The 26,711-nt window shown below is 43.5% G+C and overlaps 1 protein-coding gene across 2 annotated transcripts in view; it reads right to left on the reverse strand.

Moving 5' to 3' along the window:
* Positions 1-26,711, reverse strand: part of CPLX1 (complexin 1) — a 111,686-nt gene that overhangs the window by 25,171 nt on the left and 59,804 nt on the right. For both annotated transcript variants that reach the window (XM_007496962.3, XM_007496961.3), the window contains exon 3: positions 11,301-11,476. In XM_007496962.3, the coding sequence (XP_007497024.2) occupies positions 11,301-11,476 (176 nt within the window). The remainder of the gene's footprint in view (positions 1-11,300; positions 11,477-26,711) is intronic.

Genomic DNA, 26,711 nt, shown 5'->3' on the forward strand with positions numbered 1-26,711 from the left:
TGTCCCTTGGAATTCCTCATTCTACATACTTTCTCCCTTGTTCTCATTTACTCACAGAATCAGAGAATCATTGGATCTAAGAGCTGGAAAGATTCTTTGGAGGTCATTGAGTCCAATCCAAATCTAACCAAGAATTCCTTCTACAACATTTCTTCAAATGCTTTAATTTCTCCTTCATCAACCAGTTCCTCTTATTTGGTGAGAAATGAAGAATGCCAGTTTCCTTTGCCTTCTGAAGTATGAAATAATTATTAAGGCAAGTCAAAAATTTATCTGGTGCTCCATTTTTGGTAGAGAGCATATCAGAAGTTGTCAAAATAGTTGGTTACTCTGTCACTACAAAATCATGATTTCAGGAAAGGTTTGCAAGCTGTTTCCCTTATCTAATACCTCCTCCTCCCCAGGTGGTATATAGTATACTCCTACAAAAATATCCCTTCTGTTTCTGCCTGGATTAATTCTTACTTTGATGCTTACTATTCTGTTTCTACCCTAGGGTTCCTGAATTTCTTCACATGAGCATGTTTTTTCAACATATCATGGCATCCCATCTCCTTCCCCAATTCTCTACTCTAACCATATAGTCTGCTATTTTTGAAACAGATAAACCCTTAACAGAAACAAATTCCAATCATGATTTTCCATCCTGCCAAGTCCCAGTGCTACCTGTGAGGTCAAATTTGCCTAGATGTATTGAGCTCTCTAGTTCATCCAATTTATTATCCACAATTTGTGCCCTTATATGGAGACCCCTCTAGCCATGGGTTTTGTTCCTAGCTCTCTTCTTATCACCTATGAATCACTAGTACTTTCTTCTTCCTGTTTTCCTCCTATGTCAAATCTGCTATTCTTTGAGGTACCAGATTTGTCAGATCTACATGGGCAGTTTCCCAACCTTCCTCCCTTTTGGGGGGGGGGGGACTTAAAGTCCTTTTTGATTAAATCCACAAGACTGCAAGTAAATATGGTTTTTCCTAGTCTTTGTTAGTGTATTCTTCTATTATAAACCATGATGGATTACTCTAAAACCCAATTCTTTGCCAGCATCTTCTTAACCAACTGTTCACTTCCTGGAATTCCATTCCTCTTCTGATGTCTTTGCATTTAATCAGAAGCAGCAACAGCAATGAACCCCCCCCCCTCCCCGCACTTCCATCTTTTATAGCATAAATACCCATAGGACCTTCTATTTCTTGTCAGAGATTTCATAACTTATAATAGTATTTCCTACATTCTTCCTGGCCATTTCACCTGTGCCCATGTGAATTGCTGGAAATAGGCAGTAGTTATCTGGTTTGGCAGGCATTGGTAGGTTGTCTGTTATGTCCTGGAGAAAGGCCCATTGAAGACAGAAGACTTCTCTGTTGTTAATGCCAGATCAAACATAGCTGTGTTGGTACATCATAGCAGTGAGCCATTAACTGTTACAGCTCATCTCTTTTTCCTCTCATCCCCTTTGGATGATTGCCCATCCAATAGCCCTTATGAATCTACACCATCATTCCTTGATGAACAAGCAGCTCTTTCTTCTTCAAATGATCCAGATCGGAGCCTTGTAACAGAATGCTTAGCTTCACGTCTTCAGTGCTCTTTCTTCTTCTCCTTCTCCTATGTACCTCATTCTTTTCCTAACAACCTCCTGACATGGGGAAGAGCTTTCCCTCCACCACTTCAGATCCCTTTTTTTCCTTTGTTTTTTATATTGAAGCCTTTTTAAACCCTTGCCTTCTGTCAATTCTAAGACAGAAAAATAGCAAGGGCTAATCAATTGGAATTAAATGACTTGCCTGTGGTCAGCTAGCTAGGATGTGTCTAAGTCCAGATCTGAACCCAGATCATCCTGACTCCAGAGGTGGTGCTCTATCCACTGTGCTCCCTAGCTGCCCCATCTTTGTCTATTTTTAAAGGTCTAGATTACTTTGTTCTAATAGCCTGGAGAGTCGAGAGGTACTCCTCCAGCCCCTATAGCTTCCCTTATTGAAGGGAAGCCAATTAGCACCTTGGAGCAGACAATAGTGTCTTGGTTAGAGCAGGAAGACAGATATCACACACTATACAGATCACTGCCAAGTTCTCCATGCTCTCCCTTGTTATGGAAGCAAGATCATATCTCTGTTGTTTGCTAGACATACAGATAGCTCTTGTGGCCAATTCCTCCTTTAGAACTGCTGCAGCAAATTCCTTGTGGTGAGTGAGTGTTAAACCCAAGTCATCTTTCCTATCACCCTGTTGACATATTGGTAACCCTACATGACTTCCTTTCCCTTGTTCTCCAATTTCCTTTTCCTTTTTGCCTTGGGGTCCATTTTTTAAGCACAGATCTGACCATCGACTCCTTCACTCAATCAACTCTTGTCTGACCATATAACTCTCTTACTCAATCAACTCCTATACTAGAGGAAATAGGAAGACCTTCCCTTTTCCTTTCCAGATTTCTTGAGAGTCTCTATTAGTGTCCTCCCTCCCAAGATATCTTGTATTTAATTACTTTGAATAATATTTGTATTTGTTCCCTATATATTCAAACTCTTACCTTCTGTCTTAGAATCCATTTTAAGGGAGACACTGTGGATTGGAAACCAGGAACAGAGATAAGAAGTCCTGAATTTGAATTTGACCCCAGATGCTTCCTAACTGTGTGCCCCTGGTCAAATCACTTAACACTCTTTGCCTAGGTTTTGCCACTTTTCTGCCTTGGAACCAATACTTAGTATTGATTCTTTTTTAAAAAATTTAAATCCTTACCTTCCATCTTTATATTTATGTTGATAGATTTATTTCTCTACTTGTTGGTTCCCTGCTTGTAAGCAGAGAAGGTTTCATTCTTTGTACTTGCATCCCTGGCATCTAGCACAATGCCTGGCCCTCAGAAGGCTCTTGGTAAGTATTTGTGAAGTAGCTTTGATCTAACTCAGTGTCTTGCCCTTTACCTTAAACTTGATTGCTATCCTTCCTTCCAGGAACCCAAGGGAGAGGGCAGGATTCCATTTAACTGAAGCCCAGCTAATCTTCTTCTAGGCTACAGGGAGGGTATGTAGTGGGAACCTGGTGGGAACATTGGAATAAGAGTAGAAAAACATCCTGGCTCTGTCACTAAATAGGCTTGTACCCATCCTAACCTACTCTTTGCCACCAGCCTCAATTTCTGTATTAATTAAATAATTCTTATTCTATCTACTTCATAGAACTGGTGTGAGGCTCAAACAAGGTAGCAGATGTTACCTAGGGGCAGGAGGTGGTACAGTGGCCACCTTACTATTGTAGCATCTCAGATCACCTTACCTGTTGACTCCCAGAAAGATGCTAGGCACTTTGTGGATCAGAATCTGTTTTGAATCATGGCTCACTATCCCTTATCAACTTATTTACTTTCACTAATTAGTCAGGGGACACACAGATTAAAGTGAAAGCTGAGGAGCAGCTAGGAAGCACAATGGATAGAGCACCAGGCCTGGAGTTGGGAGGACCTGGGTTCAAATTTGACCTCAGATACTTCCTAGCTATTGATACTAGGACAGAAAGTAAGGTTTTAAAAAAGGTAAATGCCTTTAGGGGCATCTAGGTGACTCAGTAGACATCCTAAGTGGGTGACCCTGGGCAAGTCACTTAACCTCAGGTGCCTAGCTTTAACTCCTCTTTTGCCTTGGAAATAGTAGTATCAATTCTAAGACAAAAGATAAGGGTTAAAAAAGTGAAAGCTAAATGAAATCCTACCGTATTAAAAGTATAGAAAAGAAGTATATATATATATAAAACCAAACCTGGACCTTGTTCTCCCACCTATTCACACATCCTCAGTAGGACAAGAGACATACATGGAGATGTGAGGCATACACAGATAGGGAACTTGGGTAGCTAGAGTGCCCAAGTGTGTGCAGGGAACACACAGCCATGCCACAGGCTACATGGGGCATCTCTTTCCTCTACCACTGAAGAGCTGCCAATGTTTTCTGGGTCTGTTTCTTGCCAGGTGTTGCTTTCTACTGCCCCTTCTTGGGTATTATATCCGTATTCCTCTCCACTGGGCTCTGGTTGGTCTTTAGCAATCCAGCTATGCTCAGAGCCATCTAATATTCTAGTCACCATTCACTAATGATGCTGTGATTAGTAAGCCTCTACAGTTCTGTTTATGCAACTCTTTCAATCTCCTACTAAATTTTATTGTTCTCTCTCTCTCTCTCTCTCTCTCTCTCTATATATATATATATATATATATATATATATATATATATATAGCTTTGCCTTGCATTTTTTAATCAATACCAAAACAGAAGAGCAGCAAGGGCTAAGTAACTTAATCCCAGCTAGGGTCACACAGCTAGGAAGTGTCTGGGGCCATATTTGAACCCAGTACCTCCCATCTCTAGATCTGACTCTCTATCCATTGAGCCACTTAGCTGCCAATTAGCTATCATTTTTGATGGTATCTTCAGGGTCATCTATTACTGTATCCACCACTATCCAATGGGGAGGGACACTTAGTCTCTCTCTATCTGAGGAGTCTTATGCCCCCCCTCTTTTTGTTTTAAACTCTTCCTTTCCATCTTAGAATCAATACTGTGCATTGGTTCTAAGGCAAAGGGCTAGGCAACAAGGGTTGCCCAGGGTCATACATATTATGGCCCTTTTTTCCAATGGTTATAAAAAACTACCTTCTGTTGGAAGGTAACAGATGCCCACGTCTGCTCTTAAACTCTCCTTTCCTGTGCTGTCTTATCTGATTTTTCAAGCTCCATTCCTACCTGACTTATGGTCAAAAACCCATATCTGACTTATGGTTAAAAGCCCATTTTATTTCTTAGAATACTTCCCAACTGTGGCAAGTATTCCCAGGGTACTACTTCCTCAACTGGAAAAGATTCTGAGTAAAACTGTGTTGAGTAAATGGCTCCTAATCTCCCCCTCCATGCTCCTTTCTTCTATGCAACTCACAAGGCCTCGGATGAGTAGAGAACAACACTAAAGTGCCCGGTCACTTTTCTCCCATCTAACCCTTTCTCTACAAATCAAAACTTGATTTCTCTCTGGTCTCTCTCTATTATCAGATGTCAGGAGTGGTAATACCATGCGCGTCCACAGCCATCTGAATTTTGATAACAGCAATTACAACAGCCTGAACTGTTATGTGAATGAGCAAATCATTCAAGCTGGAGTAAAAAATTATGTAGTCAATTGAGTCCAGTTAATTTAACTGAGTGCCCATATGCCCTGATCCTTTGCTCAGTTAGGTTTTGAATAGTAGGAGAAATGAGCTTTATCAGTGGACAATCCTCTGGTCAGCCCGAGCTGAGCTCTTTAGTCCCAGACAGAGCAACAACTTTCACAGCAAAAGGTCATTCACTAGTTTCTCCATTCACAACTACTCCTTGAGAGGAAGGCCTGAGTTTTTCTGACTTTGTATCTTCAGTGTCTGGGACATAGTAGGTGTTTATTGATTGATTGACTGACTGACTGACTGACAACTGCTCTAAATGATTATGGATGATAAGAGGACAAAACCAATTGGCCCCAGTCCTACTGCTTTGGGATTTATGGAATTACAGAATCATAGAAAATTAGAATGAGAATGAGAAGGGCCATTTGAAACCACATAGTCTCACTTCTTCATTCTCCAAAGGAAGCAGGTTTCCAAGGTACAGTTTACTTGTCAATCAATGTGTCCATAAGAATATATTGTCTAAGGTGTCACAAAAGAGCGAGCATCATGTAATATAGGGCCCTTATGGGAGGTTACTCCCCCTTACACTGGTGAATTGAATGAGAGGGAGAGAAGGGGTTGAGAGACTGAGAGGGGAGAAAAGGTTGATCTTCTCCTCTCTTCCTTTTGGTGAAGACAACCTCAGTTTGTTTCCCTGAGGGACAGCGTATGTCTCCTCGGAAATTTGGTTTGGGAGGTAGCAGTAAAGCACTGGAGGAGAGGGTTTAGAGAAATGACCCACTGTCCCCATTCTTGGTCTTAGCTATTGTTGAGAGGCTGGATAGACTTTCCTGCCTCTGGATCCTCCCAATACCCCAACTCCCACTTTCCCTTTGAGATCTGGTTCACTCCCTGACCCCAGTCTTGAGCTTATCTTCCTCTTTGGGGAGAGATGTGATTCTCCCTAAATCTTCAGTCCCCTTCTTTGATGTCAGAAAGAAGGCAGACCTGATCTTTATAATAACTCCTTAATCAGGGAAGGGGAAATAAGAGGGTTGAATAAGGAAAGTGGGTGGCAGGAATCCTTAAAGGCTGCCTCTAAACTCTGACCCCTTTTCTGGTCAGCTGCAGGTTGTCCCTATTCTTGAGCTAATCTGGTTATTGCTAAAGTTCAAGACAATTGGGGAGAGAGAGGTGGAGGAAATCCTTAGAGAGAATTTCCTCAGTAGATGGCTTTTCTCAAAGTCCAATCTACTATGTTGAGCTGAGTTAGAGAGAAAACTTCCAAGGATCTCTAGGAAAGCCATTGGTGTCCAAAGGGGAACCTCCAGTCTTTGAGATCTACTTGTCAGGCTCTCAACTGAAGGAATCCAGTTGAAGTGGCAGTTTCTGAGTTCCCCTCAGCCTCTGTTCTTTCCCTGGAATTCTGGGTCACTTCCTTTCTACCCTTCCCCCCATTGCTTCAATGAATCTAATTCCTCTCTTTTGCCATTTCTTCTTTTTGCATATTCTTCTCTCTTACAACCAGTAAGTCTCAGTCTGGACAGGAGAAGACTCAAACCTCCTGACTTCTAGGATAGGATCCTATGCCTCATATCACTGTTTCAATTGTCCAGATTTTTGATGCTGTACAGAAAAGGAAATCTGAAAACCACAAAGGACTTGGAATTATTGCCCTTGTTTGGAAGCATATTTCAAACCACCAGCCACCTAGGGCCTTCTTTTCACTTAGCACCAAATGGACAAGGCAGCAAGAGAAGGAAAGAAACTGGGTACTGAGTTTCTGGCCTCAAATGAATAGCTAATATGTCTATAGCACTTTCCACTGGGGTAGGAAATGGGAAACCATTCTAGTATCTTTCCCAAGAAAACCTCACAGACAATATGGTCCACAGGGTCAGGAAGAGTCAGACAACAACAACAGAGCAATTTAAGGTTTGCAGACCCCTTTTCCATATTTTAACTCATTTGATCTTCACAATAACCCTGAGGAAAGTTCTATTATTATCCCCATTTTATAGATGAGAAAACAGACATAGAGAGGCTAAGTGACTTGCCAGGGTCACAGGGTTAGGAAGTATTGAACTCAGGTCTTCTTGATTCTAAATCTTGTGCAGGTGCACTAGAAGAGATTCACTTAATCACGCCACCTAGCTTCTACTTTCTTTGCCAGCCTAATGCTAATGGAGAGAAATAGACCCAAGAGGGATGTTGTGAAGGTAGAAACAATGGATTGGATATGTGGGGTGAATGAGAGTGGGGAGCAGAAGATAACACAAAGGATTCTAGCCTTTATCTTTTTATCCCCAAGACCTAGCACATGGTGCCTCGCACATGCTAGGCATTTATAATAAATGCTGAAAACATTTTGAAAACAAAATACTGGCTGAAAACTAGAGGTCCTAGGTTCAAATCTGGCTGCAAATACTTCATAGGTGGGTAACCCTAAGCAAGTCACTTAATCCCCATTGCCTAGCCCTTAGTGCTCTTCTGTCTGGAAACCAATACTTAGCATCAATTCTAAGATAGAAGGGAATGGTTTAGAAAAAAATAAATGCTTATTGATTGGCCAATTAATTTGATAGAGAAGAGAAGAGCTGATCTTTTTGTGGTGGCAAAGAATGGGAAAATAAGAGGATGTCCATCAACTGGTGATGTATGATGGTGATGGAATACTATTGTGCTGTGAGGAATGGTGAACAGGATGATTTCAGAAAGAGCTGGAAAGACCTTCATGAACTGATGCAGAGTGAAATAAGCAGAACCAGGAGAACACTGTACACAGTAACAGCAATACTGTGGAATGATCAACTGGGATAGACTCAGCTACTCTCAGCAATTCAATGATCCAGGACAATTGTGAGGGCACAGGACAAAGAATGCTGTCCAGCTCCAGAGAAAGAACTGTGGGAGTCAGATGGCTACAGATCAAGTATATGATTTTTCATATTCATTTACTTATGGTTTTATTCAGGGGGTTTGGTTTTATATGAGTATTCTCTTATAACAATGACCAATAGAGAAGTATGTCGCATAATAATACATGTATAACCCAGGAAAAATGAAAAAAAAAGGTCAAAATAAAGAAAAAAACAACAGAGCTGAGTCGTATAAGTACAGAAAATGGTCATTCTGTCATTTGAGGATCAGCTTCTCTCAGATTGTCACCAAAGTGTATGTTGAGCTTTCCCTCCTGAGCCCTCCCCAAAGAGGCTTCCAGTCCAGGCTTGGCTCTTCCATAGTGGGCTTCCTAGAGTCCACATTACTGGAAAGGAAGGCCTGGATCTGGCTCCAGTAGGCCCCGGCTCTTGGAGCTCTTTCCAGCGTAAGTGTCCTAGAAGAGAGCCATTTTATGGCCCTGGTCCTCATCAAGAGAGTCATATGTGCAAAAATACACCCAGATAGGCATGCACATGGGTCTGGACACTCTTGCCCAAGCACACACAGAGCGTTCTTCTTCAGGGCTGTCTGTGTTGCTGCTCATCTTCTTTGTAACTGGGCTGTTCTGACCTTAACCTTCCCCAGGGCAGGGATGCTGCTTTTTCCAGCACTTGCTGCTGTAGGCTGGTGGCTGGTAGGTGTTTTCCTAGTTATTTATTGAGCAGCTTAAAAAATAAAAGAAGACTCTCTGATCTTGCTCCCAGCAGTGAGTTGTGATCCCTGTAGGAGCCAACCTTGGTGTGAACTCAGGCCTGCAAGCTAGCGAGAGGGGCAGGCAGAGAAGCCTGGAGGACGCTGGTCAGAAAATGTCTCCAGATAACCCTTGCTGGCTTGGGATAAGAAGGAGCGGCAGGTGGCAGGAGAGGGAGGGACAGCCATTGCTCTGAGTCCCAGTGCCAAGGCTGCTCTGCTAGAAGCAGTAACGTCAAGTGGTGTAGACCTCGCAGAGGTCGTGGCGAAGCCATGGGCCAGCTCCTTCCCCTGGCTTCCTCCAGGAACAAGCACTAAGGCTAACAGTTAATCCTGTTCTATCAGCAGGAAGCCTGCAGGGTTAATGGTCCTAATCAGGCAAAGTCTGTGCCTGTTTTTAAGGCATCAATTAATTCCTAATCTTGTCTCCAGACTCCTCTCCCCCATCCAATCCAGCCTATGATGGTTGCCAGAATAATCTTCCTGCTATGGCTCTGATCACAGCCCTCCCTGCTCAGAAACACACAGGGCTCCCCACGATTCAGGGGACAAAGTCCTTAGGCTGACATTCAGGCCTGTACAAACTTGTCCCAATCTACCTTCCCGGGCTCCTTTCCTGCCCACTCTTTTGTAAGGTCAAATGAATCATCTCCTACCCCAGAGAAAGTAATTAAGTAAGCTGCCCCCTACCTTCCCCAGAGATTGAATCGAGACTCAATGGCAAGTGCCAAAAGTCCTTAACCATTTTGGAACGAGGGGAAACCATTGGATCAAATGGAATGCGTTGGGTCTGGGTGAGAGGTACTCAGTCATGCCCTGAAAAACTCAGACAAAATACCAAGCCAGTTCAGCACCCAGGATTTCAATATTCCTTCCTTCCTTCCTTCCTTCCTTCCTTCCTTCCTTCCTTCCTTCCTTCCTTCCTTCCTTCCTTCCTTCCTTCCTTCCTTCCTTCCTTCCTTCCTTCCTTCCTTCCTTCCTTCCTTCCTTCCTTCCTTCCTTCCTTCCTTCCTCCCTCCCTCCCTCCCTCCCTCCCTCCCTTCCTTCCTTCCTCCCTCCTTCCCTCCCTCCCTTCCTTCCTTCCTTCCTCCCTCCCTTCCTCCCTTCCTTCCTTCCTTCCTTCCTTCCTTCCTTCCTTCCTTCCTCCCTCCCTTCATTCCTCCCTCCCTCCCTTCTTCCCTCCTTCCTTCCTCTACTTCCTGCCTTCCTTCTTTCCTTCCTTCCTTCCTTCCTTCCTTCCTTCCTTCCTTCCTTCCTCACTTTTTTCCTTTGTTTTTCTTTCCTTCTTTCTCCCCTTCTCTTCTCCCCCTCCCCCTCCCCATCTCCCCCTCTCTCCCTCTTCTTCTCCATCTGGTGAGGCTCTGTCTGTCTGTCTGTCTCTGTCTCTCTCCCTTTCCTCACTCCCTCTCTCTCTCTCTCTCTCTCTCTCTCTCTCTCTCTCTCTCTCTCTCTCCTCCCCATTTCCCTCTCCTCCTCTATCAATGGTGAGGTTCTCTCTGTCTCTACCTCCCTCTCTCTCTCTCTCTCTCTCCATTTGAATATTATACATGTCTACATATATATACCCATATACATAGAAACACATGTGCTATACTATACATGTGTACAGTACATAAATTTAACTACTCATATAATCTACATATTATGCAACATGTATGTAAATAATACTAGATATAGAAATAGAAAAATTGGATTATGTATACTTATAAATATAATCAGATATTAAAATCTCTATTTGTCTAGAAGTGTGCATATACAGATAAATGTGGCTATACATATGTCAAATGGAAGCATACTTTGACAGTCAGAAGGCTGACCTTTTCCTCAGGAAGATCTACTCTGACTTGTCTCTCCCATTGTAATAGTTATGGAGTAAAAGGTAAAGTGGAAGATAGAGAAAGGAGAGAAAGAAAAGAAAGGGGGAAAAAAGCAGAGAAGACAGAAGGAAAGCCAGAGAGAAGTCTAGACAAGTAAAGTAGCTTGGAAAACTACAAGCTGAACTTATTATATACTTAGAAAGATAAGTAAGCTATAGTTTCACATAGAATCTTCTTTTTCCTTTCTACTCTTTATATGGAAATGCCTGTCTTGTTGGTGTTTAAGAATAAAAATGAGTTTTAAAAACAAACAAAACTATTCCTGCATCTCCTGATGGGGAGAGTATGACATTCATCTCCCTACCCCGTCCCCATTCCGAATTTCCAGTTATGTGTGTCACTTGGGAGCCAACAACAAAGAACTGGAACTTCAGCCCAGGAGCTGGGGGAGCGATGGCTCTCTAGGGAGCTTGCATGTCTGGTGATAACTCTAGTTCTAGCTTTCTGGCTAAGCTACAGTGTGGGGCTGGTCTTCAGGACCCCTTTCTCCTGAGCCTGTATCCCCAGAGAACTAGGCTTCTGGGCTGCTGGGACAGAGGATGCCAGGGTCCTAGTTGAGCCCGTGCCATCAGACCCTCTCTTGCTCACTGTCCCACAAGGTCTTTGCAGGCTGGCCAGGGCAGGGCTGGGGTCTGGCTATCTGGGGCCCCTCTCACCTTATCACGGATCCCTTGTCTCATGACCTCACGCTCGGCTTCCATCTTGGCATACTTGGCTTTTCTCTCCTCCTCTTCCTGCCGAAGGGCTTCCTGGCGCTCTTCCTCTTTCTTGGCTGCATCAGGGTCTTTCTCTTCATCTCCACCAAGCATCTTCCCCATGTCCTTGGTGGCCCCTGAGGACAAGTAGCAGAGTCATAAGCATGGGTTCGTGGGGGCTCAGGATACAAGCAAGCACACATGCTGGTGGGTATTGATGAAGAGTATGAACACACCTCAGAGCGGGAGGCTGTCCCATTCCCACTGGTACCCAGCAGATCTCAGGTAGGTCCCATCACCTGCTGCCAACCTAGGACTTCTAATGACAGCCCTATCAAGGCTCCATCTGCTAACCCAGGCTGAGCACAATTTGGAACTGAGATCCTAGGATCAGTTAGCGTCAGAAGGATCTTAAAGGTCCTCAAGCACCTTTTTTGGGTCATGTACCTCTTTGGCAGTCTGGTGAAGCCTTCCCAGAATCATGCTTATCAATGCATAAAATAAAATACATGGGATTGATTACAAAGGAAGCTGATGATACTGAAATAAAAATGTAATTTTTTCCCTTTTTTGGTTCAAGGACCACCTGAAATCTATCCAAGGCCCCCAGGTTGAGATAGTCTAATCCCTGTATTTTTTATAGACAAGACCACTGGGGTCCAGAGAAGGTAAGAACCTTTCCTGGGGTCATACAGGTAGTAGCTGGCAAGGCTCAAGTCCATTGTTCTTTCTACTGTATAGCACTGCCTAATGGTGGATTGTTTCCTGTCCCCTCTTCTTTGCTGGCTTGCCAAAACTCACCTACCAGCTTACTCTACCCTTCTTGCCCCTGCCTGCCCGCCTGCCAAGCTGAGGATTTGGTTATGATGAGTCTGAGTATGTGAGAGGCCAGGGGAGGTGTGTGAAAATATGTCTGTGACTCGGGGGATTTATCAGTGTCTCAATGTATACATCTGCATTTTGGGAGAAATAGGGAGAGCTGGACCAGGGATGAGAGGTAGCACAGGAGTGGACACTCTCTCCGGTGAGCACAGGGCAGACTGCGCCATGTCTGAGCCCAGCCTCAGGACTCTGGGAGCTGTGCCTGGTGGGGGCTGCAGGGGCTGGTGCCAGAGTCCTCACTCCTGCCCTGACTTTGCCAGCCACCACTTTTCCAATGAGCAGCTGATTCACAGGCCCCTCTAATGCCGCCCTCAACGCCCTCCCTGTAGTCGGGTAATTACACCCCTCTCTGAGGCTCAGCCAAGACCCAGCCCAGCCTCTTGGCTCAGGAAATCCCCTGCCTGGAAACAGGGAGGTCTGGAGGAATCTACCGCCATTGCCCAAAGTTGGGGCATGTGGGAATCTCTCCTCCTTCAGAGCTACAGAGGCAGAGCTGGGACCCTGGAGCCAGGAACAGGCCTGAGGCCAGCTAGAGCCCCAGGGCTGGACATCGTATAGCTTTCCCAGCAAGAGGGACTCATGAAAGAAGAACCTTTAACTAGCTCTATTGTCTGGTGCTTAGCCCAGCACCTGGTTTATAATAAATGCTTGTTGACTTGAACTCTGGATCACTCCTGTTTAAGACTCAGAAACCTTCTGTGACTCCCTATTATCCAGAGGACAAAGATTCAAAACTGGGTCTATCCTGACTCTCTCCACTTTGTGTACTCTCGGGGCAGATTGGGACATGGATCATAAGGGAGGTTCAGAGAGGGTGTTTTGGGGGTTCCGAGTTGGGACAGTTTGGTCCGTATTGTGGGGTTTAAGGAATGTTTTAAGGAAGAGATGGCATTTGATCCTGGCCTTTAAAAGCATGTAGGACTTCAACAGACTAGGCTGGGGACTAGGCATTCCAGTTAGAGGCAGCTACCCAATGAAGTCACAGAAACAAGGGTCTGGGGCCATATTGGAATTCAGGTCTTCCTGACTCCAGGAACTGGCACTCTATCCATTGTGTTGCCTAGTTGCCAGGTGCCACATGAATGCCAGATGTTTTTATTATCATTATTATTACTCATGGCAACATAGTAAATGGCAGATCTAGGTTTGGAACCCAGCTGACTTCAAATATGGGGCTCTTTTCACTATATAGCAATACCTCTATTTCTATTTTTATTTTATTTTCTCTTCTAGACTGGCAGCTTTCTGAGAGCAAGAGCCAAGTCTGGTTTATTTCTCTACCTCCCCTTGGTCTAATGCAAGTCTTAACCTCCACCTGTCTCATTTTGTTTATCTATTAAAGAGAGACAATAATACTATTTTATCTCTCAGGGTTGTTATAAGAATTGAATCAGTGATTACTTACAAAGTGCTATATAATGCTAGCTATTACCATTGATAAACCATGAACTCATTAACAATTTTTTAAATTACTTTATTTTGGTATAATTGGTTTCCTTTGTATTTAGTGCATTTGAAAACACTGTTCTGAAGATGGATGCATAGGTTTCATGAGATTGTTCAAGGGGTCCTTGATACAAACAAGTTTAGGAACCCCAGGTTCTAGGTCAATCTCATTTTAGAATTGAAGAAACTCTAAGGGACTCAGAGATGAAAAGAGACTTTCCCAAGGTATTATATTACAAGCTGTTGACTGAGCAGAGAACTCAGGTTTCCCAAAATCCAGCTCGGGGTTCATTCTGCCTCTAATACACCAGCTGCCTCATTTTCTATTCTTTCTCCTACTTCTTGGCTGTTTCTCAGCTGAATTTTGTTTGTAACAGACTCAATGTTGTCTCTGAGTAAGTGAGATGCTGCAGGGGCTCTGGTTGGCCCCTGGGACACCTGGAATCCTGTCCAAGAGGTTTGCAGACTGGGCATGGAGCCCAGGAGTGATGCATTGATCCCTGTCTTGCTAAAGGGGTTCAGGACTTCCAAAATCATGCAGTCAACAAATTCTGGCTCTGCTATTAGCTATCTAGATGACCTTGGGCAAGTCACTTTCCTCTGGACCTCATTTTCCTTATTTGTAAAGCAAAAAGTGTTGTATTAAAAGTTCCAGTTTGAAATGCTATGATCCCATCTCCTTTCAAGGAGACAGCTTTTACTAGGCTGTTACAAAGATTCCTTCTTCAGGGAATCTTTTCTTGTGTCTTCAACACAAAAAGCCACCCTCCAGCTATCTCTCCTGAACACACAGTCCATTGAGCCACACGGTACTTACTGGAGAAGTCAGTAGGTAGCTAGAATTAGTAAACACAGAAAATAACCCAAACCCTAATGGATTGAAAACATTTTCTTGGCATCAAAATCTTAATGTTCTATTTAGTCTCCAGGCAGCAGTGCTGGGGTGGTGCCAGCTCCAGCCCCCAGTACAGAGAGGTCTTTCAAATGCTAATCCTGTGTGGCAGACACTCAAGAAGGCAGCACCCAACCAGGTTTGCTTAGAATAGTCTGCCGACAGCCTTTTTTATCTCCCCAATTATCCACGTGTCCTTAGAGAGTAATTGGCCTCCCTAGTGCTTGGTGCCAGGCAAATGGAAGAGATGGGGCTCTGCTATCCCAAGCTGCCAGAACTCCAAAGAAAGGGTTATTGAATGCCTCTTACAACACTGCTGGGACAAATTCCTTCCCCACTCTGCCCCCACCCTGGAAACACATATTATGAACCTCAGAGAGAAACATCCCAACTAGTGGGCAACCATGCATCTCTGCGGCAGAGGTGACTCCAGCCCAGGGACTCTGAACCTGCAGAGTCTTCCCAGTTCTGGGCTGGTGAGATTTGTTCCACAATATAGCCACACATAATAAGCCACTGGAGTTCAATGATGACATCTGGCCAATGAGTAAATAATTAATCCAAGAAGCCCCTTAGTCTGTATTGGGTTTTAGGTTTCTTGAAACACTTTCACACCTATGGAAGAGAGTCTCATTAGATCCTAAAGCAATCAGGACAAGAGCTATAATTCCCATTTTGCAGATGGGAAAATTGGGATACAGAGAGGGTAAGAAGGCATAGGCTAATTAATGGGGGTATGGCTGGAATTTGAACCAAGTTCTCCTGACTTCCAGAGCTGCCCATTAGGAAATGACATCCAGGAGCAAAGATAACTGGACACAGAAATAAGGATAATGTATTGAGATCCAAAGCTATTAGCTCCATGGGAAAAACAGACAACATGGATAGCTAGTCAGCTGCAAAAAATATCTTCAGGATGATTTGCTTCAATTCAGTCACAAACATGTAGGAGAAAACACAAATAAGCTAAACTACCTCTAGTCTACAGGCAGGTTGAATTCTGTTAACTAGTCCAGAGGCATGTGGGATCTGACTGTCTCACTGGAAGAGCTATAACCCTTCCCTGAGGAAAGGGAAGCAGATGGCTACAATTGAGGCCTCAGATGTTGGGTGGAAAAGCAAAGCAAAGCAAAGTGATGAGTTTTTGGAGCCAGCTGGGAACTTCAGGAGCTGGAACTGGGGAACAATGAAGCCCAGAGCTATGCTGTAGAAATGAGAATTTGGGCCTCATCCCAAACTAAATTAAATGAGATAATTATTGTAAAGCATTTAGCACAGAGCCTGGCACATAGTCAGTGCTATATAAATGTTAGCTATTGTCATTATTATCAGGTATTATACTGGTACTGTGAGTCATATGGACTGGAGAGGTCCACAGGTGGAAGAGAATTGAATTCTAGCAACCCTGAATTCTTTCTTTGCTTGGGTGGATTTGCCCTGTGGGCAGAGAAGATGGAGGCAAGATATGGAGACAGAGATAATGGGACTTGGCAAATCATTGGATATGGGGGGAGAAATAACCCTGAAAGTTTGGTTCTGGATGGAGATAGAAAATGAGCAGACCTGCACCCTACCATTGGAGAACTCAGAGGGTAGAGGCACATAGTAGGTGCTATATAAATTTTTTATAATTATAAAATTAATTTTATCATTGTTATTCATTATTACAGTTATTTGTGCCCAAGCCTAGATATTGCAAAAATTGTATTATTGACCTGTGAATTCACCTGAAAGCCCAAATCTTCTGCTGACTCAATTTACCCTCTATGTAGCAAGCACAAACTGCATTAAGGTTTTATTTTTTGATTAAGTTTCTATTTCTGAGACCAGTCTCCTGTATGACCTTATGAGATAGGCACTTCCCTCCTTTTCTCCAGTTCCTTTTAGGTGCCTTTAGAGATTACCCTGCAAGACTCTCTCAGGAGAGAGAAATCACATACTTAGAGGGTGGGGAGAGATTTACTGGCACCCATATCTGGCCAAGAAGTTATTAGTGGACCCTTATCTGAAATGATAGGTGGTATGAAATATGCTGTTTCCTTCAGTTAGACATCCTTTCCTGTTAATTAGTAATACCAAAGTTTGTTGGTTAATGTACTCATCTAACTGCCTAGAATGAGGTAAGGGGAGGATCTCATCTCTCATTTCTGGCTTAGGAATTTTGCACATGCTGGACAGTGGTCTAATGTGGTTTGGGGGTGAAGCTTGGAGGAGGAGTCCCTTGGAAACTTGTCCACTGATAAGGCAATAAGTGATTTGAATATTCCCAAAGACATCAAAGAAAGAAACAAAGGACCTATATACATATGGGTATATATATACATCTATGAACATATATGAATTGTTGTTGTTCAGTTGTGTCTAACTCTTTTGTGATCCCATCTGAGTTTTCCTTGGCAAAGATACTGAAGAATTTGCCATTTCCTTCTCTAGTTCATTTTACAGATGAGGAAACTGAGGCAAACAGGGCCACACAGCTAGTCAGTGTCTGAATCCAGATATGAACTCATCTTCCTGACTCGAAGGCCCAGCACTTTATCCACCATGCCACCTAGCTGCCCTGTAAAAAGTATACAGCAATTCTTTTTGTGATGGCAAAGAACTGGAGACTAAGAGAGATGCTCATTAATTAGGGAATGATTGAACAAATTACAGTACATGAATGTAGTAAAATATTATTGTGCCATAAGAAATGAAGGAGGTCATTTCAGAGAAATCGGGGAAGACTTGTATGAACTGATACAGAATAAAGTAAACAGAACCAAGAGAATAATTCATAATGTAACAACAATCCTGTAAAGACAAACCACTTCAAAAACCTTCAAAGTTCTGATCAGCACAATGAACCGCCATGATTCTGGAGGAGCAATGATAAAGCATGTCCTTCACCTCCTAATGGAGAAAGATGGATGGAATCAGGGAACAGAGTGAGACATTGGACATGGCCAATGTGGGAATTCATGTTTTGTTTGACTGTCCAAACTCACTTTTAGGGCTATTCCTCCCACCCCTAGTGGAGAGGGAAGAAAAGGAAATAAAGTATTGTTGAAAAAACATAAAATGACATTTAAAAAAGTGATCTGGACTAGATGTTTCCCCTGTGAACCCTTCTAATCCTCCAGGAAGACTAAAATAGGGACAGGCAATAATGAATAGCAGACTGGCTGAGTTGGGACAAAGTCTTTTTGTTGTTCTGCACCTTTGATTAGTGTCATCTGCGGAACCTCTCAGCACGAAAGGTACTGAGGCTTGGGGTTGACTGTGTGGGAGCAGATCCATCAGGGCTTGGCGGAATAGACCACAGGGCTGTTCTGTTCTTATGTATCATTCAACAGACATCTCTAGCTTCGTAAATATGTGAGTCACTTCCAGTGTTCCAGAATTTAAACCAAGGCACCGATGCCTAACCTACCTGATTATTTCCCTTGCTAGACTGTGAGCTCCCTGAGGGCAGGGTTCTGTTTTAATGATCTTTGTATCTCCCTGGGCTCTGCACAGAGCAGGTGCCTAATGTTTGGGAAAAATAAAAACTTGTCTCCCAGATACCTGGGGTCCTGATAAATCTTTGCCTTCTGGGTTCAGCTTCCTTTCTATACCTTTCCCCAACACCTGGATAAACTGTCAACTAAAAACCTTCTCATCAGAAACTTCATTGTGTTAGTTTTTGTTTTTCTGCAACAGAAACTTTTTTTTTTGCATTTAGAAATAAAACTATGAACATTCTGACTATAGAACACTTGATTACAAGAGCAGTTGGAGTCATGGAAGGAAAATGATTTGCCCAAGGTTACAAAGTGAATTTGGTGGAAAATTTGGTAAAAGAGTCCAGATTTTCTGACTCCAAATTCAGTGCTCTTTCCATGAAGAAGATAGAGGAGGTAACTCTCCAAGGCGAGAGAAGACCCAGAGAACACTGGATCATGAGTTGAGACTGGAAACTATTTTAGAAAGTTCCAGTGGTCAAAGAAGAATGAGGGTTAACAATGAGGGACAGTATTAGATTTGGTCAGGATCCAATGTGGATCCATTCCCTTCAGTGCTTAGAAATCTAATGGTATCTCCTTGTGCAAGGGGTAAAAATTATGGTTGGGCTGAATAGTTGAGAGTTGGTCGCCAGGGATTTAATTACTAAATCCCAATGAGTTACTCAAGTCAGAATGGCTTTTATGGTAGTAAAGAGAGAAAGAGGAAAGAAAATTCTGGGAAATTGAGAGTACTCGTCACAAGAGCATGGTGGTGCTAAGCTGGAGGATTTTTGAATGGGATGATTAGCCATGGGCACGTGGTTTTTATTTTGTACCCTTTTATTCCTTTACTTCTAATTATTGTTAATAAATCTCCTAAAATATAATATTTGATATTAATTTTAATTTTTACACTTGGCTACATGGCAGGAACAATACTGACAAGCTTGGACACTGCTAAGTTTGAAGAAGTCACCTATTATATAAGAATACCTTTTTTTAAATCATGCCCAACAAGTGGTCACCTAGCTTCTGGTTGAAGCCCTTCAGGGATGGGCAGCTCACTGCTTACTAGGCAGTCCATTTCACTTGGGGATAGCTCTGATTGTCAATAATCTTTTTCTTGAGGCATTTCTGAAACTTGCCCCCATTATACCCAGTGCTACCATCTGGAACCAAGAAGAGTGAGTCTATTCTTTCTTTCCCATGGCAGCCCTTCAGATAGTTTAACAAAGAGTAACTCATATCCAGAGTTCTTTGAAAGCAGTTGTGCTGCCTGCCTTCTCTCCTTCAGCCGAAATATAACTAGTTTCTTCAATGTCTCCCCACAAGGCATGGCATTCAATTTTCTCATCATTCTGGTGACTGTCTTTTGGGAATTCTCTGGCAGGTTTCTTTTTACATACTTACTATAAGGTGACACTCAGAAATGGGCACCATTTTCCTTCTTCGCTGAAGTTATCCCTTGCTCTGAGAGGGATCCATCCCTGCTCATCTCTTCCTCCTTGTCCTGGCCTCTATTTCCCCAGGAATGCCTTTTCCAAGACTGTGTGTCCACTGAATCATGTCTGAGTCATGTCCAAATTTCAATGAGCTTCAAGTACTTTGTGAGAAAACCTTTTGCATAATGAATGAAATTCCAGCTCTTGCCAGGCAGTATGCGAGCACCTGCCTCCCTCATCAATGATGATCTCACCACCAAGCCTGATTGGGCTAGAAGAGTCATTCAGGCTCCTCATGACGACCTTCCTCTAACTGTGATCAGCATGTTTCCAATAGAACTGTGTCTAGATACATGTAGATGGAAGATCCTGTTATCAAGAAGATGAGGGCTTGTGGGAAGCAGCAAGCTTGCTCTTTCTTTTTTTCCTTTAAAGCCCTTACCTTCTTTCTTAGAATCAATACTGTATATTGGTTCTAAGGCAGAAGAGTAGTAAGGGCTAGGTAGTGGAGGGTTAAGTGACTTGCCCAGGGTCACACAGCTAGGAAGTGTCTGAGGACAAATTTGAACCCAGGACCTCCCCTCTCTAGGTCTGGCTCTCAATACATTGAGCCACCCAGCTGCCCCTTTAAAATTTAAAAATTAATATTCAATACTCCAAGGATTATATTTAATAATATTTATAATATTTAACTTGAAGCAAAGGGAAAGTAAAAGATTAGAGAAATTGAGAGAGCTCACCAGCTTTCTACATGGAAAATAGAGGGAAGAGCCACACCCACTATATACCAAGCACAAACACAAAAAGGGAAAAGGGAATTGTGGGAAATTTAGTCCTAGGGTTCAAGATTCTAGTTAATACACCCCCAAGCTTGCTTCTTATTATGAAGTCTCTAATCTTTCCAGGGACAGATGGACAGAACAGGTGGGGAGATTTAGACAGGAGAGAAATACTCAAAGCTCAAGCTATACCTCCTCCAGGAAACTAGCCCTGCCTACTTCAGATACAGAATTCTCTGAGAGTTCCTTCTGACACTACAAGGTTCTTGGTGGCTCCAGGTGTGTATCTGGTGCCTCCTCTAGTTGGGTATTTGGTGTCTGTCTTTTCAGAATTCATCAGATAGTGTCTGCCCTGTTTGACTCACAGACCTGACAGATGTAAAAGAGGAAAGAGAATGAGAAAGGGAAGGGAATAAGCATTAATTAAGCCCCTACTATGTTCTAGACACTGTGTAGACCCTTTACAAGTATTATCCAATTTAATAAAGACAAAGGTAAGAAAAGTAGAAGACAATTCATGGGATGCCAAAGTGGGATCTCTGAAAGGGAACAAACCTCATGGAGAAACATGCCTTCATTCACTTGTCAAACATCTATTAAAAACCTACTGTGTACATGGTAAGAAATGACAGGCAGGTTACTTAAAAAAAAAAAAAAGAAACTTTTACCTTCTATCTTAGAATCAATATCTCTTCCAAAGCAGAAGAGTGGTAAGGACTAGGCAGTTGGGGTTAAGTGACTTGCCCAGGGCCACACAGCTAGGAAGTATCTACCTATTTGCCCCAAACAACTTAATTTTTTAAAAAATGGAAAGACATAAAATGAGCAAAAGCAAAAGGGTATCATATGCAACAACAGAAATATTGTTTGAAGAATAACTGTGAATGTCCACCTCCAGAGAAAGAATTGGTAAATGGACACAAATAGGACATCATTTTAACATGTATATGTGGGTGAGAGAGAGAGAGTGTGTATATATATATATATATATATATACACACACACACACATATATATATATATATTTATATAGTCAAATATCTCCTTTAGTGTGGGGAGGGAAAGGGAAAAGATAACTGGGAACTATAATATAATAAATTAATAAATAACTTCTTTTTTTAAAGCCTACTAAGGAGTAAGGTAGAAACCAGATGTGGGGGCAAGTTGGGAGGGACTAGCACCCCAAGGGGGTCAGCAATCTACAGGAGCCCATTCCACAGTCTTCTTCTTCCTTCTCCTTTTCCTAGGGCAGGGGAGTCAGTGTGCATGAATGTGTCTGACTGTTCCTCATTTGCCCTCTTCTTTCCCTGTGGGTGGGGGGGAGAAAGAACTTTTTTGTCCCCTCTTGGCAGCAACCGAAATGGTGACACTGGGAAGCTTTAATCCTTTTTTTTTTTTAAGATCCTTGGTTTCTGTCTTAGAACCAAGACTGCGTATTGGTTCCAAAGGTAGAAGAGTGGTAAGGCAGTTGGGGTTAAGTGACTTGCCCACAGCTAGGAAGCGGCTGAGGCAAGATTTGAACCCAGGACCTTCCATCTCTAGGCCTGGCTCTCAATCCACTGAGCCATGCAGCTGCCCCCAGCTCTAATGCTTTAACTGTCTATCTACCTCCATTTCCTTGTAATTTGAAAGCTATTATTTAATTTTTAAATTTTAAAATGTTAATTTTTTAAAGAGTCTGCTATGTGTGAGGCATATAGGAAGTTTGGAAACAGAAAAGAAAAGCAGTCAAGTCCAGGGAAAACCTCGTGTAGACCCTCGAGTTCTCCCTCGACCCTGAGGACACTCCGTTCCCAAATACCCCTTGGAGAGGGGCGCAGCAGACACAGCTGGAATATCGCCCATTTGGCGGTGGGAGTCGAGCTGCGTCAGTCAGGCAGAACCGTCTAAGAGATTCCGAGCCAACCCCGGCCCTTTCCATTTATCGAACAAGATTCACATTCCCTCGGGACTTCCTAATGGAGGCTTGCAAGGCAGCCCTGGCGGCTTTATCAATAAAGCGGTTTCCAAGTGTCCTTGAAAAGGATAATGTGGTGGGGGAAATGCAAAGCCTCGTTTCCAATGAGAGCAAGCCCGCTGACCCAGAACGATCGGGCAGACAACAGTGAACGTCGAGCTGACACTACTCTTCAAATGAAACCAGGTAAGAGGCAGCGCGGGGCAAAGAAACGAGTATTGGGACAAAGAAGCGGGACCCGCAGGTTCTAAGGCAGCCTGAGAGAGCCGGGTTCAAATCTCGCGGCAGACATTCCAAGGGCAAGCTCCTCAGCTGGATAATGAGGCTTGGCTTGATGGTACTTTACATCTATTATCCTTTTAAGTCACTTCGCCTTTCTGGTATCTTCTTTCCTCGGAAAAGCCACGGGGAAGCAGATGACATTGTTTCTAGGATTCATGCACGCTCAGACAGTCAATCTGCATTTAGTAGAGGCCCTGCCAGGTGCTGGGGGAAACAGAGAGGAGAAGACCTCTTCCAAGCCACTGGTGGCCTTGTCCTAACCAAAGGCAGGGGTCATTTCTCATACTTCCCCTGCCTTCCCCTCTGCAGCACTTGGCACTCCTGCGCACCCCTCCTACTGGTGAGAACTCCTCAAAGGCAGAACCAAGCACAGCTACTCTTCTGACCTCAAACTCCTGCGTGTTCAGCACACAGTTGGTGCTTAATAAGTGTTTCTAGAACTGAATTGAAGAGGACCAAAGCATAGCCCTCCTCTTCCTTCCTCACCTCGCACCCCCACACTCTCCGACTCCATAGAGAATTAGACCCATCAAACCTACTGGCTCCTTTTCAGTATTTGTAACCTTCCGATAGAATAAAAGTCTTTTGTGGGTGGGAACTGTTACCTTAGTATCTAGCATAGAGTAGGTGCCTAATCAATGCTCATCTATTGAATGAAGAGCCCTTAGCATGGAGCACAGGGTTAATTGGATGGATGAACCCCCACCCTCTTGGTAAAGTGAATGATGTAGTAATGAGTGCCTTTAAAAGGAACTCAAGTGTTTCATATTTAAAGAGTTAATGGACCAGAATGTTTAATGTGTCGACAAAAATATAACCTCTCGGATTGGCTCTGAAGGAATAAGCCTCTTAGGTAGAGCCTATGGGGTTCCCTGCTCCCTCCCACCCCCCCGTGCAGCAGCTCTCTCTAGGAGAGGGGTAAGGGGGGTATTTCCTGGGTTGGAATATCCAATTTTCCCTTGAAGGAAAGGTTGGCTTTTGTTCTTTCTTTGTCTCCCCCTAACACTGTGAGTTCCCTAAAAGTGAAGGCTCCTGTCCTTTCTCTATCACCTGCCGATGGCTAGAACCCCTCAAAGGCAGAACCTGGCCCGGACCTCAACCTCCGCTGTGTTCAGCACACAGTTGGTGCTTCATAAGTGTCTCTAGAACTGAATTGAAGAGGACCAAAACCGAGAGCCCTCCTCTTCCCTCCTCACCCCGCAGCCCCGGCACTCTCCGAATCCACAGAGAGAATCAGACCCATCAAATCTCCTGACAGCGGCAGCGTTCAGCTCTTCCAGCCTCCAAGCAACTTCCTGCATTATTGATCACCTGTCATCCCCGGTCCCCAAGCAGAACTTTAAAAATAACAAGGCTCATTAAAGTAACTCACTGAGCCTTCCAAGGCGGCGTCTGCTGGGGCCGCCACCATATGTAGGGCATTCCTGTGGCAGGCCTGGAGAGTCCTCCTTGCCGGGTCTGCCTTGGGGTAGGAGGTGCACGAGGGGAACACATTTGGGGAGCTATTTATGGACCGCAGAGGAGCACCGATTACCCTGACCCTGCAGCAGTCTCGGTGTAATACTAACCCCAGATCTCTGGCCGACAACCAGAGGAGCAGATTGAAGTCAGCCTTCGGGGTCTTGCCTGCCCATAGAGGTCTGGGAGATTTGGGGGAGCTAAGATTGAAGGGGGTTGGGGTAAGGGGACGGGCAACTGGGGTTCGTGCAAGATTAACTTGGGGTCCCATATCACTCCACTGGGGAGAGGATGCTAATCCCTGAGGAATGAGTGCCGGGAGATAAGAGAATCAGTGGCCGGGGGAAGGAGATGATTAGACCTTCCTTGAGTTCCTACCTAAGTGGGTAGGGGATGTGGAGATGGGGGTGGACATATGGATCTGTGGTCCCATTTCGAAATTTTTTTGTGGATGGGGGGCAGGAGGTTGGGGAGATCCATTCCCCTGGGCAGGGATAACAACACATTGAAGTACGGAAGACCTGAGTTAAAATCCAACCTCAGACACTTACCAGCTATGTGACCTTGGGCAAGTCACTTAACCTGTGTCTGTCTCGGTTTCCTCATCTTTAAAATGGGAATAATAACAGCCCTTACCTCACAGGGTTATTGTGAGGATTGAATGAGATTATATATGTATATATAGCACTTAGCACAGTGCCTAGCATATGTTGTGATTACATTATTATTATTTATGATATATAATTAAGTGCTAATAAGTGCTTGTTTCTTTCCTACCTTTGTTCTCTTCCTGAAGAAAGGGGCGGTCATATACCAGGCTCCTTACCATTCAGAAATAAGCCTGAAGTTGATGTTATATACTGAACACCTCAGTCACTAAACCTCCCAGACTGTTTCCTTATCTGTAAATTGAAGGTGTTGAACTGGATGGCCTCTAAGGCTCATTCTAATTCCAGATCTGTAATTCTGTGATACCACCATCTCTGTTCTTCTGCTTGGCTGAAAAGCTTGGACTCCTGGGATTGCTTTAAAACTTTGTAGTGAGGAGATAGTCCATATTTGCCTGATTGAATATGTGAAGGGTTTAGCTGGGGTCCCTCTCCCTGGGAGATAGTCTCTCCCTGATGAGAAACTAATTTTTCAATCAGGACTCCTAAAGGCAGCTCTCATGGGGACCCTGGCAGCTACTGGATGGAGCCTATACAAGGAGCCTCTGCTGGGCTGAACAAACCAATTAGAAAGGAGCAGGCCCCAGGAAGGATAGAGGAGAGTCCACCCTGGCTGACTCCCATCTCTTGCTCATCTTTCTTTGTACTTAGAGACCCCAACTCAAAATCTAGGCTCCCATTCATTGCTCTTGACAGCAGCCCTGAGTGTGTGTATGTGTGTGAGAGAGAGAGGGGGAGGAGGGAGAGAGGGGGGGAAGAGAGGGAAAAAAGAGAGAGGGAGAGCTCATTTTACAGATGAGGAAACTAAAGCAAATGGGGTTAAATAACTTGTACAGAGTCACATAACTAGTAAGTGTATGAAACCAGATTTGAACTCAGGAAGATGACTCCAGGCATAGCATTCTAGCCACTGTGCCACCCATGGCCCCAGTAATAACAATAATTACCCCCCAAACAGTTAAGGGATACATAGCAAGATTATTGGGGTGGGGGGTCAAGTGGGTCAGCATATTTTTTTAAGTATGGCAAGGTGGAACCAGGTCTGAATTTGGAGTAAAATCAATAAAAGACTTAGAGTTGAAAAGGACTTTAGAGGTCATATAGTCCAACCTTTTCATTTTCCAGATAAAGAAACTGAAGCTCAGGGAAGCTATATTACTCATCCAATGTCATACAGTCATAAGTGTCAGAGGCTGGATCTGAATCCAGATCCTGACTCAAAATCCAATGTTCTTTCTTTTGGCTACCCAGGCCTTGGACCTCAGTCTTAAACCTACCACTGATTTATTGTAAAACCTTGGTAAAGTAAATTCATTTTTCTGGACTCTAGTTTCCTTACCTGAAAAGTGAGAGAAATTAGATTAGAATATCTCTTAGGTTCCTTCCAGCTTTAAAGGTCTCTGGAGACAGAATAACAAGTTGAAGAATAGTTGGAATTTAGTTAGGGCTTAAAAGTTCACAAAATATGTGAGTCATTTGTCTCAGAGACCTCTGTCCTAGGATTCTTAGGGGAAAGGAACTTCTCTGGAAGGGAGCAGAGATTGGGAAAAGGAAGTAGAAAAACAAAGGAATTTGATTTAAAACCTTATTTCTTTTTAAAAGAGAATACTGATTTGGAACTTTGCCAAGAGGGCTATAAAACTGTTTATACCTTTTGATCCAGTAATATCACTACTAGGTTTGTATCCCAGAGATATTTTTTTTTTAACAGAGAAAGGAAATGCTTGTACAAAAATATTTGTAGCTGCTCTTTTTGTGGTGGTAAAGATTTGGAAAATGAGGGGATGTCCATCAACTGTGGAATGGCTGAACAAATTGTCATGTATGATGGTGCTGGAATACTATTGTGATATAAGGAATGAAGAGCAGGATAATTTCAGAAAGAGCTGGAAAGACCTGCATGAACTGATGCAGAGTGAAATAAGTAGAATCAGGAGAACACTGTGTACAGTAACAGCAATATTGTGGAATGATCAACTGTGATAGACTCAGTTACTCTCAGCAATACAATGATCAAGGACAATTCTGAGGGACTGATGACAAAGAATGCTATCTACCTCCAGAGAAAGAACTGTGGGAGTCAGAATGCAGAACAAAACATA

This window comes from Monodelphis domestica, chromosome 6 (assembly GCF_027887165.1).
Source record: "Monodelphis domestica isolate mMonDom1 chromosome 6, mMonDom1.pri, whole genome shotgun sequence".
NCBI lineage: Eukaryota > Metazoa > Chordata > Mammalia > Didelphimorphia > Didelphidae > Monodelphis > Monodelphis domestica.